The 18,646-nt window shown below is 42.2% G+C and overlaps 3 protein-coding genes across 3 annotated transcripts; all 3 read left to right on the top strand.

The window, feature by feature from the left end:
* Positions 1-2,415: 2,415 nt before the first annotated feature.
* zgc:101783 (uncharacterized protein LOC447883 homolog) lies at positions 2,416-5,343 on the top strand. The gene is made up of 9 exons (XM_068738937.1): positions 2,416-2,443; positions 3,080-3,160; positions 3,638-3,715; positions 3,786-3,894; positions 4,324-4,382; positions 4,505-4,555; positions 4,644-4,728; positions 4,811-4,937; positions 5,254-5,343. Exons 1-9 carry the CDS (start codon positions 2,416-2,418, stop codon positions 5,341-5,343), a joined length of 708 nt encoding a protein of 235 aa, XP_068595038.1.
* Positions 5,344-7,240: 1,897 nt separating this feature from the next.
* On the top strand, positions 7,241-11,653 carry actr6 (actin related protein 6). Its single transcript, XM_068739414.1, has 11 exons — positions 7,241-7,308; positions 7,817-7,934; positions 8,009-8,077; positions 8,473-8,596; positions 9,077-9,212; positions 9,292-9,348; positions 9,473-9,571; positions 9,933-10,011; positions 10,104-10,275; positions 10,372-10,510; positions 10,597-11,653. Exons 1-11 carry the CDS (start codon positions 7,241-7,243, stop codon positions 10,724-10,726), a joined length of 1,191 nt encoding a protein of 396 aa, XP_068595515.1. The 3' UTR covers positions 10,727-11,653.
* A 1,248-nt stretch (positions 11,654-12,901) lies between these two features.
* sycp3 (synaptonemal complex protein 3) lies at positions 12,902-17,508 on the top strand. Its single transcript, XM_068739553.1, has 8 exons — positions 12,902-13,031; positions 13,117-13,195; positions 13,297-13,331; positions 14,108-14,225; positions 14,751-14,850; positions 15,634-15,732; positions 17,045-17,149; positions 17,455-17,508. Exons 1-8 carry the CDS (start codon positions 12,905-12,907, stop codon positions 17,506-17,508), a joined length of 717 nt encoding a protein of 238 aa, XP_068595654.1. The 5' UTR covers positions 12,902-12,904.
* The last annotated feature ends 1,138 nt before the right edge of the window (positions 17,509-18,646 follow it).

Below are 18,646 nucleotides of genomic sequence, written 5' to 3'. Positions count from 1 at the left end.
GCTGGACAGGGAGAGGGCGGCTGTGGAGCGGGACAGAGCATTGGTGGAGCAGGAACGAGTGACGCTGGGACGGGAGCGGGAGCTGCTGGACCAGAGAGCACTGATGCTGAACTCTGTAGGACACTCTGGACACCTCAACGCCCTCATGTAGACCAGAACCTATTCCCATAGAGACGGCCCGGTCTGGGACGGACATCTGGACGTGAACATCAGCTGGCATGTAAAGGAGAGCTGCACAGTCAGAAGCACCGTAACCTCAGATCAGCTAAAAGTAATCAGTGTTTGAAAATGAGCCTACGGATTTATCGCTGCCTGTTTTCACCTGAACAGTTTCTGGTTAAAGGTTCTGGGGAGGGGGAGGGGGACACTGTCCAGGACCGGCCCATGGAGTTCTGGTGGTGATCTGGAACAGCATCTGGTTCCGGAATGTCTCGAATGATTCATCGTTGTGGGTCACTGGAGTAGATATCCCCTCTTCCTCGATAATTGGACAGTGTCAAGTTAACAACCCCCCCCACCCCCCACACACAGTGTCTTAATGCCACACGGATGGATGCATGAATGATGAGCTCATCCTCTCATTGTTGGGTAATACGCCTTTTTTTTTTTAAACCACTCATTATCTGAACTGACTCCAGATCCAGATTTCTGTTTCATATGAAAAGACAAAAAAGTACAATACGTATATTTTTATTTAATAATTGTGCAGCTCTACTTGTAACTCAAAGACCACCACCGTGGAGGTGCGGCAGTGGAACCAGTAAACTGGGATGATAGACCGGATTATTCAACACAACCGTGGAGTTATTTGTATTTATTTACTGGATAATATTTTGTATTATTTCTATTTAAAAGTTGTGATCTGTCCAATAAGCAGAACCAAACATTCGTTCTGAACCTCAGAGAAACACCGACTCGCTATTCCTGATATTTAAATGAGGTTAAAACGTTTCCTCGTCTTATATTGGTCTACATCCATGACTTGTTGAATAATTTTATATTTTCGTACTAAATAAGACGGGAGGGGAGTGCCACACATTAAATCGTCTGTTTAAAGTAAATAAAAAATGGTTTCACATGTGAATCTGCAGGTCTCCTCACTTCCTGTGTGTCTCATTTAGTCTTACTGATATTTAGAGTTGATACCTACAGTAAATTAATCAGGAGCTTTCTTGATCATGTTTTTTTTTAGCACTAGATGATCAGTTGTGTCCGCTGACTGATTGATTGGTGTGTCATTTCATCTTTTGTTTGCTTTTGGCGGAGCTTGTCCTGCAGGTTTTGCTACAGTCTCTGCAGGAAGCGACTGCGTTGAGTCTCTGAACACGCCTCAAACGCCCCGTCTGTTTAAACATGAAGTCAATCTTTTGTCATTTTTGATTAACATCTCGTCATATTCTTATTGCTTGTGCCTCTAAATCAGGCCAAGTGTGATCTAGACCCAGATCATACATGGAAGAGGATTAATTACATTTGGATAAAAAATATTCCCTTGGTATGAATCAGATCAGCGAAGCAGTACTGAGGATTTTGTGTCGTGTGTATTTTGTGTGCGCTCTGATATACGGTATATTCATCTGTATCTCAGGGACGATAACCCCAACACTTTCTGGCAGGCTGTGTGGGACTTTATAGGTTTATAGTGACACCTGTAAATAGACAAAGGGAAGGTTGGGTAAACAAACGGATACTGAAGACCAATCACACATGAAACCTCTGGCTGAGGCTCCCATCTTCTTTATGGAGGGAGAGAGAGAGAGAGAGATTATATTCATGTCTCTTTGTCCTCTTAAAGTTTTATCACGGATGAGGTATGCGGACTCTGGCCTGCTGGCTGCAGCTCATTGGCTCTTGGGCAATCCAGCTCCTGGAGGTGGAGCGGCATAAACTCGTTTGTTGGTGCCGATTGTTTCTGTCAGGTATTCTGGGAGTCGGAGGGAGTTTCCTGGATGTCAGAGACATGCTCATAGCCAGACTGGGTTAGTGCAAAGAAAAATTAGCGACGCTTTTATATTTGTCTTTCTTCTATCAGTGAGTATTTATACACGTTCTCATATATACGTTTCTGCTCTGGCAAAGATTTTCTGATCATAAAATTGAACTTGTTGGCTGTTTTTCCTTTTCTTCATGATCAAATCTTTACTGTCAGTTTAAAGTTTTCTGAAAAGCTGGCCAAACAAGTCCTCACACCTATTAGTCTGCACGTGTTTATGTGTTGACGACACTGCACAAATTAAACACATGTTACGCAGTTGCTTGAACAAAGGTCTCGCCTTTCACTTTCACCTTTTCACGCCGTGCATCAGAATAACGAGGAAGTCAAAAAGATTTCGAGGCACCCGTTTTATGTCCTCTCTTCTGTGCATCAGATGAACAGAGAGACTCAACTTTTCTTTCTCAACAGGACGAACGACAATGCCGAGAGGAAGAAGCTACAGAAAGTGTAAGTGTCAAAAGTTCTGCCTGGGTGTGTCCGGTTAATCCCTCGTTCACCTATCTGCAGGTCAACGATGATGTCACCGAAGACGTGTTTCCCTGCCCTGAACTAGTTCAGTTTCCAGTCAGATGTTAGTTCCTGCTTGTCATTTAACAATCTCTCTCTCCCTCTCCGTGTGTTTTTGTCTCCGGCGGTTAAACAACTTTCATATCAATTTCTATCGGTCTTTATTTATACAGGCCAGTTCATTACCTTCTGTCTTTACACAACAGAACAATGACGATGAATGAACTCCAAACAGTGAAACAACACAGATCAAGCGGAAGCAGAGTCCAACAATAATTAGAACCTTGTACGTGTTTGATTATGGAGGAATACACTAATCTGCTCTCACCTTTTAAATGGGGACGAGGCACAAACCACTCCACACACCTGATGCGGTCTAATCCAACTGGACGTCAGGTTTTTTTTCTCGTGTCCTCTTCTTCATAAAGGAATTATTTCAACTTTGTCAAACCAAAAGTCAACCTTAAATCTGATTGGATTTAAGTTGAACGTCTCACATGGTCATCATCTCAAGCGACTCAGGCCTGCTGTGCAGCCGGTTCTTCTGGTCTGACGCCTCTCCTCTTGTTTTCTCAGGGATTTTGCAGTGTCTGCTGATCCTGATCCCCCTCATGATCGTGATCACGCTGTGGATGCAGAGATACAACTCCTTCAAAGGTAAACGGCTCAGCCCTTCATCCTCTGTCAACGCTGTTGAATCACAGAGAAAGCAGTATTATTATTATTCTGAGTTCCATTTGTAGAGCCAAGGAATGTGAGTTTGTGTCGCTATTTTTTTTATACAGCTTATATCTTGTGCATAAATCACATTTCTCATACAAATATTTTTTAGACAAAACCAGATTCACACTTTGTTTCTATTTTCATTTGCAGATGAAGATTTTAAAATAGGCAAAACAGGATGATTGTGTTTGATATTTTTGACTCAGAATGTTCATTCGTGTTATTCTCTCCGTTGGTTTACTAGTTGGTTGGTTGGTTGATATCTGTGAGTGTTGTGATCCAATAACATTAGATTTGGCTTCATGTTGTCTTCAAGTACACAAATCATCAAACTCAACACAGAGACAACATCCACACAAAGATTAATGTCTTTCATTTGCAGGTGTTTATTAACGTGTGTGTGTTTTCCAGCTGATTGGTATAATGATTTATCTTCACAATTGATCAGCATTTCCAGTCAGGGCTCTGACCAGCAGGCGAATGAGTCAGGTGAGTGGATTAACCGGATCAGGACCAATGGAGTCGATCGGAACTGAAGATTAATCGGTGCTCTCCTCAGATGGACCTTGCAAGGTGAAGGTAAACTGTCCAGCTGATCAGTTCAGCTTCTTCATCCAGAGCGGAGCAGCTAATGTTGTGCCTCCAAAGATTTGCCTCCAAAACCAGCTGTAGGTGAACTTCCTGTTTTCCTCATACGCTTACTGCTTTCTTCCTTACATGGAAGCCCGGGATTAGCCCGGGATTAGCCCGGGATTAGCCCGTTTAAACCATTGATGCGGCTTCCAAGACTCCAGATTGTTCTTGAGATCATTTAGTCCTATACCTAATGTCTGAACTCAAACAATGTGATCTAGATCCATCACTGCCTGTGATGTCACTGATGATGTCACAGCAGTGAGAGAGAAAAGTGTGTATCAGCATTTGAGTCATATTTAAGTCAATAAAAGTCTCCAATAGATGTCTATAATGAGCTAAGCTACTTTCTCTTTAAATGGATGAAAGAATTTAAGTCAAGCACCAAAATGTGTGTTATAATTTCTGAGTGTTCAGTTCTCTATTACGCGATTGGTTTACATCTCTGAACAACCTCTTCTCAGGGTTCTGGGGTCAATGCTGAACAATGCTGGATCAGGGATAAACATCGTTGTAATAAACGGTGAGTCTGGAAGTGATGAACCTGTCTCACCCCTGTCTCACTCCCCCCCCCCCCCCCCCCCCCCCCTCACAACTATTTGAGATTCATTCCACCGTTCATGATGGCAACTCTTTGTTTGGCAGGTAAAACAGCAGAGGTCACAAAGACCGGCCACTTCGACATGTACAGTGGAGGTAGGTGGCGAATCGCTGACATCGTGCCACGTGATTGGACCAGTCATTTGAGGTCAGGTGGTTCAGACGAGGTGTGTTTGTGTTGCAGATGTAAAACCTCTCATTGAGTTACTGCAGGGCGTTAACGACGGCTCCATCGTGATGATAGCGTCCTACGATGAACCTGCAACAAAGTAAACATGCCCCCCCCCCCCTGGACTCACACCATGTAGGTGATTTTATGTTTGTTTATATGGTCTCATTTTATTTTGACAGGTTAGATGAAGAGGCCAGGAAACTGATTTCTGACCTGGGAAGCTCTGTTGTCCAATCGCTGTCCTTCAGAGATAACTGGGTGTTTGTTGGCGCCAAAGGATCAGTGATGAAGAGCCAATTTGAGAAGGTGAGGTGTTTGAGGTGGGGCTCTTCCTCTTTTACTGTTCATCACCATTCTGTACCAACATTACAGAGGTGTGATCAGTAGTCCTTGTCGTTCCCCTGAAACAGAACTGGAGGTCATCTATGTCAAAGAACCAAACCAATAATCAATAATCAATAAATGGGAAATTGGCTCATTCTTTTATTTATGTTTATTGTCATTATGGTTGATCTTCTTAATCTTAAATGTATTGTAAATACATGCTGTCTTGTTCTGTTGTTCTAAAGACTCGCATGGTTGCTTTCCATGCTGAAATAGTTCTGTTTCCTGTCTGTCGCAGCACATCAAGCACGACTACCAAAACGACAAATATGAGAACTGGCCAGAGCTCATTGTCATACAAGGGTGCATCCCTAAATATCTGGGATGACCCACCGCCGACCCCTGAAGTGAACAGTGGCTTTTTATACATGGAGCAGGAGAAACATACACTGGTGTGAACAATCGTCTGTGTGCTCTGGTGGTTGGCTAAGCTGCTGAGCAGAAAGATTCTCTAGTTTTCTTTGTACTCAGGTGAGCGTTTGATGGAACTGAACAGAGAATCACAGACGATTAAGTTTGATTCTCTGACAAAAGAAATGTAACATTTCTCCAGGAGACTTTAATTTTTCTTCCCTATGAATGTTTTTATTGCAGCGCCAGGACTTCTTTGGTTCGTCTGTCTTGATGTCTAAGTCATTAATAGTATTAAAATATGAAGGTAAATTCTTTCCAAAACTGAAGCAAACATCTGTATAATGTTATTGTCAGATATTTCTTTGTTAACTCATGCACAAATGTTATTGGGTGCAGATGTGGGTGTTCTGCCTGCTTATTTACTGGAGATGCTTTATATACTTTTATTCTTTTTTTTATTTGTTTCTGTCTGTTCTTCAGTCTGTAATTCTTTTTCTTTTCTTTTCTTTCCTTTCCGTTTCTTTCTTTTTTTTAGTTTGTGCGTGGTTCAAAACTTTATGACTAAGCTATTAATGTGAAAATGTATATTCAGTGTATAATTATTTACTGTCTGATTGCCATATATGATTATCAATTTGAAAATTAGAGTCTGTGTTTTTTGTCTTTCACGTTAATAGATGTGAGAATGTTAATTTACTTAATATTCACTCATTCATTTTTTTAACCGCTTAATCCGAAATCTGGGCTGCGGGATCTGCTGGAGCCTCGGTCAACAGTCTACGGACGAGAGGCGGGGTACATCCTGGACAAGCCGCCAGTTCAGGGCCTGGGCCACACATAAACAATCATTCACGCAAACACTCACACCTATGGCCAATTTATTGTACACCATAGACGCGTCGCCAGCATATCGGGGGGTAACATATAGACAGGCAACCACTCATACACACGCACACACACACACACACCTATACGGACAATTTGTTGTAACCAATACACCTACGTTGTGTGTTTGTGGAGGTGGGAGGAAACCCACCTCCCACGACACAGGAACAAAGTGATTCAGAAGATGAATTAATGTAATTAATAAACTGCTGATTTTTATTCACGTGTTTTAATAAACATTATCTCTATAAGTTTTTAAACTGCGATTTCTCTTCCTAATTTTACACTTGTCTTAAGATGCATTAGTGATGTATATAAACGTTTCATTTACGTAACCACAATATAAATAAATACATTTTTATATACTGCAATTTTATCCGTTTATATTTCTTGTTTTTGTTATGTTATTTTTCCTGTTATCAGTTTTCATAATAGTTTTATCATTACAACATTTTACACTTGTCTTAAGATGCATTAGTGATGTATATAAACGTTTCATTTACGTAACCACAATATAAATAAATACATTTTTATATACTGCAATTTTATCCGTTTATATTTCTTGTTTTTGTTATGTTATTTTTCCTGTTATCAGTTTTCATAATAGTTTTATCATTACAACATTTTACACTTGTCTTAAGATGCATTAGTGATGTATATAAACGTTTCATTTACGTAACCACAATATAAATAAATACATTTTTGTATACTGCAATTTTATTCGTTTATATTTCTTGTTTTTGTTATGTTATTTTTCCTGTTATCAGTTTTCATAATAGTTTTATCATTACAACATTTTGCGGAAAGAATATCTCGACGGAAAATGTTTCCTCCGGAACATTTTTCCAGAAGGACTCTAAACCTCGTATGTGATTGGCTAAAAAAGAGAAGAAGAAATGAAGATGATTGGCTGAACCAGTGGGCGGAGACTGTGTATACGGAAGCGTTTCAGTCGAACAGTTTGAAGATTTTTGGGTCCGCTGGACATGGCTACGTTAGTTCTGGACAACGGAGCCTATACGGCGAAAATAGGATACAGCCTGGAGAAAGTCAGGTGAACAGCCATGCTAGCGAGAGAGCTAACGTTACCGTTCCTCTTAATAATTAACGGTATCAAATCAATAAAGCGTATCCCCACCATTAACCAGGGCACTATACAAGAATCATCTGTTGTAAGCGCCGTGGTTTTTCTGGATGTATCTTTAATAATATGAATAGAGAAGGTTTTTAATTCGCAAACACTAAACGAGTCCAGGAGAAACTAAGATTCGTCGAAGCTATTGTTCTAGTACGGGAATCTAAGCCGCGTTACGTGCGTTCCGAAATTAAGCCTATCGGGACTCGTCTAATGAAGATGTGCTTCAAAGGTTTTGTACAGTAGCAAATCAGCATTTGCGTCTTAAGTTGGCAGCTGTTTGATCTGATCCAGGCCATGAATCCTTTACAGCTCAGCATGTTGTGCTTTGATTTGGTAGAAGTGTCTAGAACCCGGGTATTTTTGGATCCAGCTCTTTTTTTACATCATGTTGCTGTTTGTCTGATCTTTCTTCTCTCTGCTTCAGCGTCATCCCAAACTGTCAGTTTCGCTCCAAGACGTCTCGATTGAAAACATTCACAGCCAATCAGCTGGATGAGATCAAAGATCCCTCAGGTCTCTTCTACATCCTCCCGTTCCAGAAGGTCGGTTAAATCACTGGCGGACCCTGCGGCTATACAGCGGTCTGGTTTCCAACGGGTTCACTCTCTCTCTTCAGGGTTATCTGGTCAACTGGGACGTCCAGAGGAAAGTGTGGCACCATCTGTTTGGAAAGGAGATGTTTAAGGTTTGTTTCTCTGGAAATGTGATATTTTTTTTTTAAAGGAACTATAATCTAATGCAGGGGTGGGCAAACTTTTTGACTCACGGGCCACAATGGGTTCTAAAATTAGCCAGAGGGGCCGGGCTAGGAACAGATGGATGGAGTATTTGTGTGAGCTAATATAAATGACATGTAAAATACATTGCATTAAAGGATTTGGCCTTTTACAGCTAGCATTACAGGGAAAAGGTCAAATATTGGGGTTTAATTATAATAAAACTTAATTTAATGATATAATTTGGACAAGTTCGGCGGGCCGGATTAAATAGCCCAACGGGCCGCATATGGCCCCCGGGCCTTAGTTTGCCCATGCCTGATCTAATGTGATCTCTTCACCTCTTCTTGTGCTTTGTGTCCAGGTGGACTTCGTAGACACCAGCATCATCATCACTGAGCCGTACTTCAACTTCTCCTCCATTCAGGACTCCATGAATGAGATCCTGTTTGAGGAGTACCAGTTCCAGTCGGCTCTCAGGATCAACGGTGAGTCACGCTGGATGTTTCGACCCATGGAAGGGTTAGCCTGCCATCATAATCATGTCACCGACTCAGGTTGGGGTCTGACCTCATTATGGACTACAGAGTGCTAATGCTGTTGTGCCAGGTGATTTTTTTTCCAGGAAATAGAAATGTTGACAATGTAAAACTGTATTTAAATGGAGTGGAAATTGAAAGAGTATGAAACTAAATTCCGAGGTGTAATAATAGACAGTAAACTCAGTTGGAAACCACATGTTGAACATATTAAACGCAAAACGAGAGACGTATTAAACAAAAAAAAGCTTTGTTCCTGATATATTTAATCTGACAACCAAAATAAACTCCTCATCATTTTATGTGGAACCCTTTGATAATATTGAATACCGTGCTACAACTAAAATGCTGTACCTACTTTAGCACAGCGTGCTTGGTGTTCTCTCGTGATAGCGAGCTGTTCTCGCTGTCCTTTGGTTTGTTCTCCAGCCGGTTCTCTCAGCTCTCATCACTACTTCCACTCCAAACCGTCAGAGCTCTGCTGCATGGTGGTCGACAGTGGGTTCTCCTTCACCCACATCGCTCCGTACTGCCGCAGTAGGAAGATGAAGGAGGGCATCCGCAGGTCCGGAGAACACGACGACCCTCGCAGTGCCGCAACCTGTAACAGAACGATGCTAACAAGTTGCTGATTTTACTTCCAGGATCAACGTCGGGGGGAAGCTTCTGGCCAATCACCTGAAGGAGATCATTTCATATCGGTAACTTCAGCTGTTTCAGTGTTTCGTGGTTAAACTAGTTGTAAAAGGTTGATATTTAAACCTGTATATTGTAGACCTTGCCCCCACCCAGAGATCAATAAAGCAGCGTGACCTCTCCTTCCAGCCAGTTACACGTCATGGATGAAACGCATGTCATAAATCAGGTGAAAGAAGACGTCTGTTACGTCTCCCAGCAGTTTAACAAGGACATGGAGATTGCACAGTAAACGCACACACACACACACACTCAATCTAACACATGACAACAGTTAGATTATACTGATAATTATTAATCATCATTAATCAATGCCTGTTTTGCGTTGTGGCAAATTAAAGGAACAGTTCTCTGAGTTTCATAATAAATTGTCTACTTCGTGAAATGCAATAGAAATGTATTTTATAATATTTCCTTCCGCTTTAACTGTGCATGTTTTTAGACAAACTCAGCCATGATCTAATTTAATTTAAGATTACATTTTTTTTTTATAAAATCGCCCTTTTAATGTTATTTACATGCAGAATTGGATACATAAAGTTTGTGGTTGGGATAAAATAAAATGATTGACAGTTGTGGTCTGTCTCAGGATGAAGGGGGAGGAGAACACCGTCATGAGGGATTATGTTCTTCCAGATTTTAGCTCCATTAAAAAAGGCTTCTGCAAGGTGGGGAATCATTTCTGCCATTTTGTGTTTGTGAATTGTGATTATCAGGCAGCGAACGTTAGTCCTCATGATCCCGCCTCTGTGTCCACCAGCCCAGAGAGGACATGGTCTTCAGTGGGAAGTACAAGACAGGAGAGCAGATCTTGAGGTTGGCCAACGAGCGCTTTGCCGTTCCGGAGATGCTCTTCCACCCAGCAGACATTGGCATTCAGGAGATGGGCATCCCTGAGGCCATCGTGGACTCCATCCAGTCGCTGCCAGAAGGTCGGACGCTGCCTGCGGTTATCCTGTGTTCAGAAGGGAATAGTCAGACAGCCTTACAGTAAATACCACGTCTATCTTTTATCTTTGTGTCCCCAGACATGCAGCCGCACTTCTACCAGAACATCATCCTGACGGGGGGGAACGCTTTGTTTCCAGGCTTCAAGGAGCGGCTGGAAGCTGATCTGCGATCGCTCGCCCCGGCCCACCTCCCCGTGTCGGTGCTGCTCCCCCCAAAGTGAGTTCAGCCTGTGTAACGCCGCCTGTTCTTCACGTCAGATTGTATGATGGAACGCTAATGCTGTTTACTGTGTTGTCACGCAGCCCCATCTGTTACTCGTGGGAGGGGGGGAAACTGCTGGCGCACAGTCCGGACTATGACGAGATCATCGTGACACGGGAGGAATACGAAGAGAACGGACATTGTATTTGCGAAGAAAAGTTTGACATTTGAGTATAGTGGAGCTTTTAGTTGCACATTCTTCCATCATGAATATGAAAATAAATAAATCGGTGTCTGAGGGCAGGACTCGTGGAACGCCTTCACTGTCAGTTTTCTTACAGGACAAACGGGCAGTAAAGAAAACATTTCTACAGCTTTTATGTGTTGTGACTGTTTTATTTTTATATGTGACTACTGCTAACTGTCCAGTATGGTTTAAAAATGTATATTTGAAGTCTGCTAAATTCACTTCAGTAAAGCTTGCATGCAGCCATTAAGCCTGAAGCATAAATATAGTTTGTTGTTGCAATTTTCTTATAGAAAAAAAAAAAAAGAAGATTGCCATGGGCTATATAATGATTCCAAAGTAGTTGATATTTTCAGGATCTTTGATGTTTCTTGATATGTTGTATATTGATCATTAATGTCTTCTTTAATAATTCTGACCCACAATCACTTTGGAGCTGAAACTGATTCAAATTTTTCTTTTACAGTCACTGATCTAGATCCTGAAGAAAACCACCATCAGGGTTATTTTCTCTTCTCCCTAGCTTAACTATTAAAATGAGGGTCAGCCTGTCGGGACTTGATTGTTTCTGGTCACATCGGAAGAGGTTTGAGAGACCAAATATAATTGCTGTCTGCAGAAACTGTTTATAGTTGTGTGTTTGTTTTGGTCATCAGATATGAATGAAACCAAAGGTGTATTTCGGTCATTAATCCAGAAGAGAGGCTGGATCATGACTGACATTCTACCCTTCTAATGCGATAATATAATGCTTCTTAAGATGGGATCAGTGACTAAACAAATATAGTAATGTAATTATGCTGTTATTACCTTTTGTATAACATTCTGTCCCAGTTTGATCCATTTAACCAGGATACCAGCTGAGCAGTCAGTCAGATGAGGACAAATTCAAGACAGCAGGGTCCAGTGATGTGAATGTAAAGTATTTGTAATAAAGTTGGGCCTTTTGGAGCCCTTGCTTTGGGTTACTTTGATGTCTCTTTCTATTTTTCAAGAAGTAAACTAGTCTCAGTCCTCTATAAATAGTACAGTAGTTCAAAGTTTGACAACGCCCCAACATCTGCTGTCACACAAATGGATGGGTCAGAATAATCCATTAATAGCTGCACGCTCACAGTGAAAGTTTTTACTCTATTGGGTACTTTTATTTATATTTTAATTAAGTACATATTCATAAATAGCCCTAGATGTTTTCGCGTATGTAACAAATTGCATGCAGTATTTGTATCCGCAACAGTGTATTTACAGAGTCGTATTAGTATTTTTTTTTTAGGGTAAGAAATCCCGGGAGATGGTACAGTCCATCCCTTGTGGCGGGAATCGATTCTTTTTACAAGCCCGAACTGGATTAGACATTATAGATTACTGAGAGGAGCCGAGCCTGGTGAGTAGCGATAAAGCAAGACGCTTTACGTCGGTCCGTTTGCGGTCAAAATGTGTCTGAAAATAAATAGTTTAATCTGCCTAATTCCAGCTAGCTTTATTAAGAACTGCATCATTAGCCTCCATTAGCAGTCTGAGCTAGCTCCCCCTTCACCATGATGGATTTGTGCCTTCACCTTTTACATATGGGAAATTCAGATACTGTACATTTATCAGTTAAAAACAGTAACAAAGTGATATGGGAATTAATTCCAAGACATATTATCAGCAAACCTGCTTCAGCCATTGTGTGGAATAATTTATCCAAGGATTTAAATTGGGAAGAAATATGTATGTTTTATTTCAAATGAAATACAGGAAGTTACCCCACTAATTTGAGATTAGCAAAATATTGTGCAAATATTGACCCTTTGTGTTGTTTCTGCCTTAAGGAGGACGAGATAATTTTTTTTATACCTTACCTGCACTCATATTTGAGTTCCCTGAAGTATACTTTGAATGCAAAAGCAATGAAAGCAAAGACTTTGTTTGAAAAATTCAAATTTATTTAAAAATGTATACTATGTTGTTGTAAGCATTATATTCCTTCTTTCTTTCTTTAAATTTTCGTATATGTATCTCGAGCTTGTTGAAATTTTTCACAGTATTTGTTGTATTATATTTGTTCATTTTGCATAAAATCTGTTCAAAATAGAAATAAATAAAAGTCTGACTTGTCTTCTAGCGTTTGTCTGAAGAGTGTAAAGTTAAATATCTAAACCTGTGCTGGCAGACTGAGAATGGCAAACGCAAGAAAACAGATGAAGAGAAAACATGCAGAGGAAAAACCCGATCGAAAAATGTTGGACTTCTCTCAAGAGGACGAAAAGAAAAATCTCAGCGGTTCCGAGGACGAAGCCAGAGAACGTAAGTGCGCCTAGCGTTGGCTAGCGTTAGCTCCAGATATCTCAGGAGATCAGCTTTGAGTGTGAATTCATTTCCTTGTCTACAGTGGAAATGCCGATAACGGAGAAGTCCACCAGGAAGAGGTCGGCGGCTGTGCTCGAGGAAGGGGCGGCCTGCGCTGTGGGGTAGTAATAGTTGTGCTACTTGTTAGTGCTGGTCAACAGCTAACTTTTATTCAAACTGGACTCATTAATGTGACGAGTATCTCCCCCCCCCCCCCCATTAGAAATGAGGTGCAGACCATGTTGGAGAGATTCGGAGGTAAGCTTGCTTTGTCCAGGTGTGAGCCTCTTGTGTTTTATTCCACTTCTATTCTATTCTATTTAGTTGTTTTTTAATGTTGTATTTGGACTGGTCATAAAAGAGACTTTATATTTTCACTTGTAAAAAAAAAAAATCAAGAGAAGTTGAGTGCTGGAAGTTAAATTTGTTTTTGCCTTGTTTATTTTTTTAGCACTTGTTTAATGGTTTATGAATCATAAATCATTAATCACTTTCATACGGAATGGGAGGCGGACTTTTTTTTTTCCACGATGTCGTTTTCCAAGTGCGTTTGCCTGATCTGCCAGACTACCATCGCAATTCCAAAGAAGGGAAATGTGGAGCGCCATTTTCTGACCGTTCATGGGAAATACGACACCGACTTTCCGCCGAAAAGCGAGCTGAGAAAAAGAAAGGTTAACGAAGAATTAACGAATTAAAATCCCAGTTGTCCGGACAGCAGTCATTTTTCACGCAACATGCCGGTAGTTCAAAAGCGAAAGCCGCCACCGAGGAAACGTGAAGTCATCAAAGTAAACGGATGTAATTACAAAACATTTTCATTGTTAATTAAATTGTGTTATGCAATATTGGCTCATGCGGTTACGCAGGGCGCATCAACATACAATTACACAACAGAACACGGTATAAGCATGTGTTTGTATGCAGTGCTTTAATATCGCACACTGTATTGTATCAGCTTTGAGAATAACCTGCTCTTTTCTTTTAATGTATTTGTACATGCACCTATTTATTTATTTATTTTTTTGCTTTAGCTGATATCAACAAGGTGATGCTGGCCAAGAAGAAACGTCTGGAATATCTGACCAAAAACTACATGAAGGGAACCCAACAAAAAGTGGATCAGCTGTGGAATAAATATTACAATCAGAGGTTTGACGTTTTCCTTTAAGTCTTAATCATTTTAAGAAGTTAAAATGGCATCAAACAAATTACCGGTGGTCCTCACGTAACGACAGAGTTACGTTCCGAAGACCTGGTCGCTAAACGAAACCCCCGTTGACCGACAACTTCGCTGACCTTTCGTGGTCAATTTGTTTTATGTGTGCATACGTAGCGGCCATTTATACTGTAAATGGGTATGCAGTCACTCACAACTCCGCAGACATACTTTGGGCCTATAGCGATAGTGGGGTTCCGTGCCTTGCTCAAGGGCACCTTAATAGTGGGTGAGCTGACACCTCTCCACCTATCACATTGCTCGATTTGAAGTGGCCACCTGCTGGGTCCCAAGCCAAGTCCCCGTAGACCTACTGCCTCCCCAAAAATAGCAGCTCCCATACCAGGAGTCGAACCCGGGCCGCCTCGGTGAAAACCAGGAATCGTAGAACGCATAGGAGATCTGAAGGGCGTGCGTTTCCCGTGAATACATATAAACTCCGTGTTTGTTGTCGACAGGAAGGGGATCACAGACCAGTACTCCCAGCAGGTGAACACTGCCTTGGAGCAATGGGAGACGGAAGCTCAGCGAACCGAGGAGCAGGAAGACAAACTCAACGTTGGTTCACTCTGTTGTTTCGTTTAGAGTCACAGGTTTGATGCCCTCTGCCCGTAATATCTTATCGCGTGACGTTTGCGCCTCATTCCTGAGCGCAGTGGGGCTTATTATTTTACATATAAAATGTTTGCCAGTGAGTCAACTCTTCTGATGAGAAAACCGAATAAACAAAAATCTATTCCGTGACCAATAAATGATCATTTAGTGATATATATAGGCCTAAATTAAAAAAAAGAAATCTGTTTATTCATTTGGAGAAAGAAAATGTTTCCATATCAGCCCACAGTGAGAGAAATATGCAAAGAAAAAGGAATGTTTACGGGTCTCCTGTTGGTGTTGGATGGTGGAGGTCGTTTTCACACCTGACCAAGCGGACTCGGTTCGATTGGGGAGCTGAAGTGGCAATATTGTTGCATTTATCACCTGTTTCGGTTCTGCTCTCACACCGATCTCTAAAGCGAACCGACCTTTCTGAGCAGCATCATGTGGTTGAAAGTGGCACAAAGCAGGAGGGGAAATCGCTCCCCCTCCCATGCTGCTCAGAAAGTTCGGTTCGCTTGAGAAATCACGATGTGAAGCAGAACCAAAGCAAGTGATAAATTCAGCTGCCCAATCGAACCGAGTCTGCTTGCTCAGGTGTGAAAACGTCAACTTGTGGCTAAAGGTCGTCGATTACAATGTGAATCGGTGCTTCCCGGAGTTTTACCTGAAGAATCCCTGAAATCTGAACGATGCCGTGAAATATTGACACAGATAGGATGACGATGGGTTTATTCTCTGCAGAATCTGTTCAGACAACAACAGAAGATCCTGCAGCAGGCCAGAGCGGCTCAGAACCAGAAGCTGAAGACCGTGAGAGAGCTGTACGAGCAGCTCATCAAGGTGATCGATCGCATTCTGCATAAAGGGGTGGACGTTTCATATATCAAATTCAAAAGTAAATACTTAGTGGAGATGATTACAGACCTGTGTAACAGTACGCCTGTGGCATTTTCCGTACGATGTTCAAACTAAAATACGCATCAAAGAAAATAAATTTCTATCATTTCATCAGCAATGTCGGATTATTCTGAATTTAATTTAGCCATAATCAGGAAACGGTCACATGGCGACCAGAAATGCAATATCAGCATTTATTGTAAACTTACTTAAGCTATTAGATTAGAGGAAGTTCATCACAACATTCACCATGGCGACCACAAGCAACATCAACGAAACAAAACAAAACGATCACAGTACTTCCTGTATTTATTGTATTTATTGCTTGACGGAGATGATGTCAGCCATTCTGGATGAGAACTTGTGAAATTACTTACAATTTAAACCATACCGCATTGTGATGCAATCTGCAATTTCTTTTCAGGAATATGCAAACAAATCTTTTTACATATTCCAAAATATATATATTTCTTAAATTCAGTTGCAGCGAAGAGCCGCTGTCTCTAAGCCGTCCATCATGGCTGGTCTCCCCGCTGTCTCTAAGCCCTCCATCATGGCTGGTCTCACCGCTGTCTCTAAGCCCTCCATCATGGCTGGTCTCACCGCTGTCTCTCAGCCGTCCATCATGGCTGGTCTCACCGCTGTCTCTCAGCCGTCCATCATGGCTGGTCTCACCGCTGTCTCTCAGCCGTCCATCATGGCTGGTCTCACCGCTGTCTCTAAGCCGTCCATCATGGCTGGTCTCACCGCTGTCTCTCAGCCGTCCATCATGGCTGGTCTCACCGCTGTCTCTCAGCCGTCCATCATGGCTGGTCTCACCGCTGTCTCTAAGCCGTCCATCATGGCTGGTCTCACCGCTGTCTCTCAGCCGTCCATCATGGCTGGTCTCACCGCTGTCTCTCAGCCGTCCATCATGGCTGGTCTCACCGCTGTCTCTCAGCCGTCCATCATGGCTGGTCTCACCGCTGTCTCTCAGCCGTCCATCATGGCTGGTCTCACCGCTGTCTCTAAGCCGTCCATCATGGCTGGTCTCACCGCTGTCTTGTAGACCTTTCCCTTCATCCTCGCTGACTCTCTCCTATCACAGAGCACACCTGATACTTTCCAGCCCGCCTGCACACGATTCTTCACCTCCTCTCCACATTCTCTCCATCACTCTGCCCCGTTGACCCGCGGTACCTGAAGCCCTCGACCTTCTTTCCGTCTATTCATTATATGAAGACTCAAACACACACCCTTTGTGTTTTTCCTCCAGAACATGGAGCAGATGGACAAGACTTATGATGGTTTCATGCAGGGGACCCAACAGGAGCTCAAAAAGGAGATGGCCTCTCTGCAGAAGAAGATCCTCATGGACACCGTGAGTGACGACTTAAAGATTGTTACTTCAGAATCCAAAATGAGATGAAACGGCCTTCAGATAAATGTTTACAAGCAGCACTGCTGCTCTGAAGCACGTCTTTGTCTCCCAGAGAGATAAAGACGAGAATGGCGAGAACCATCTCAACAAGTCGTTGTGCAGCCACTGAATCAATAAAGTTGTGCTTATACGAGGAGTAGAAGTAGTATTTCAGATAAGAGACTGCTATAAGTATGTCATAATAAAGCTGATACCAGTATCCAAAGTGTCACATATTTTTAATGCATATCTCCCCCCCCCCACAGCAACAGAAGGAGATGGCCTCTGTCCGCCAATCACTGCAGTCCCTGTTGTTCTAGCCTGCTGTTACCACGGCGATGGAGCGGTTCTCTGTTCTAGGGACACATTCATGCTTTTTGATGTTTAATATGAAAGAATTTTCTGTTCAGCTGACAGATGTTTGTTCTCTTGTTGTTGACAGATGTTTGTTCTTCCTCTTGGACTTGTTGACTGTTGTTCACACTGTGACTCCTGAATGTTAAAATCGATCAGGATTGTTTTGATGCTTTGCATCTCTCCGGTGTCAGTGTTCACAATAAATATTCAGTCGTCTATATCTCATGAAAACGGTTCGGTGTGCAACGTTTCCACATGACATTTAGTCTCAGATGATGACGCTAATATGCAGAGATATGCATCACAAATGTAATACTCTTGATTCTCCACACCCGTCAGTGTTTGACAGACAAATGTATTTGTAATTCACACGTCACCAAGAATATGATGGTTGGAACCGGCTTCCTGCTACTGTTCAATTGGTGTGATTTGGGATTCCAGCATCTCTCAGAATCAATAAAGTGTATCGTATATCTATCTGTTGTCATGCTTCTAAACTAAAACTAGTAATTGCATTCGTCCATCGTCCACCGCTTATCCGGGGCCGCTTTGCTGAGGCAACAGTCTCGGCAGAAGTTTCCAGACTTCCCATGTCCTTCAGCCCGAGGCATTCCCAGGCCAGCCCAGAGACAGTCTCTCCAGCGTGTCCTCGGTCTTTCCCGAGGCCTCCTCCCAGTGGGACCTGCACGGAGCACCTCCCCAGGGAGGTGACCAGGGCTCATGCAGATGTATCCAGAAGAATTGCTCTCCAAATTTAATGGGATCTAAGTTAGTGCAAGACCCATCGAGATCCATCCAGAAGTTTTCCTGTAATCCTGCTGGTAATCAGACGAACGGAGGTAAAGTACTTGAATCCTTTCTGCTGTAAAGTACAGGCTTTCTGCATAAAGCAGTTGAATTGCTACTCCTGCAGGTAGGGGGCGGTGAAACCACCAAGAGCCGGAAGTAAAGAAACCCCGTGAAGAAGAACCACTTCCTGTTGTAGCTGGCGGTCTTTACACTTGTCTTTTCAGAAACTGAAAGAGGTTTTAAAGGTAGTGTGCCAATTTAAAATATTACTAATACTTCTCTGAATATTGAAAGTGAGTGTTGGTTTCACAC

This window comes from Brachionichthys hirsutus, chromosome 5 (genome assembly GCF_040956055.1).
Source record: "Brachionichthys hirsutus isolate HB-005 chromosome 5, CSIRO-AGI_Bhir_v1, whole genome shotgun sequence".
Taxonomy (NCBI): domain Eukaryota; kingdom Metazoa; phylum Chordata; class Actinopteri; order Lophiiformes; family Brachionichthyidae; genus Brachionichthys; species Brachionichthys hirsutus.
Note: the sequence above shows the minus strand (reverse complement) of the source record. Positions and strands in the feature narration are given on the sequence as shown.

Excerpts from the sequence above, each read along its gene's own strand:
- zgc:101783 (XM_068738937.1), top strand. The coding sequence starts at position 2,416 with ATGCCGAGAGGAAGAAGCTACAGAAAGT. Across the intron at positions 2,444-3,079 it reads AGGAAGAAGCTACAGAAAGT|GGATTTTGCAGTGTCTGCTG; the intron begins GTAAGTGTCAAA and ends TTGTTTTCTCAG. Across the intron at positions 4,938-5,253 it reads TGAAGAGCCAATTTGAGAAG|CACATCAAGCACGACTACCA; the intron begins GTGAGGTGTTTG and ends TGTCTGTCGCAG.
- sycp3 (XM_068739553.1), top strand. The coding sequence starts at position 12,905 with ATGGCAAACGCAAGAAAACAGATGAAGAGAAAACATGCAGAGGAAAAA. Across the intron at positions 13,032-13,116 it reads CGAGGACGAAGCCAGAGAAC|TGGAAATGCCGATAACGGAG; the intron begins GTAAGTGCGCCT and ends CCTTGTCTACAG. Across the intron at positions 14,851-15,633 it reads AGCAGGAAGACAAACTCAAC|AATCTGTTCAGACAACAACA; the intron begins GTTGGTTCACTC and ends TATTCTCTGCAG.
- actr6 (XM_068739414.1), top strand. The coding sequence starts at position 7,241 with ATGGCTACGTTAGTTCTGGACAACGGAGCCTATACGGCGAAAATAGGA. Across the intron at positions 9,349-9,472 it reads AAGGAGATCATTTCATATCG|CCAGTTACACGTCATGGATG; the intron begins GTAACTTCAGCT and ends CTCTCCTTCCAG. Across the intron at positions 9,572-9,932 it reads AAGGACATGGAGATTGCACA|GATGAAGGGGGAGGAGAACA; the intron begins GTAAACGCACAC and ends GGTCTGTCTCAG.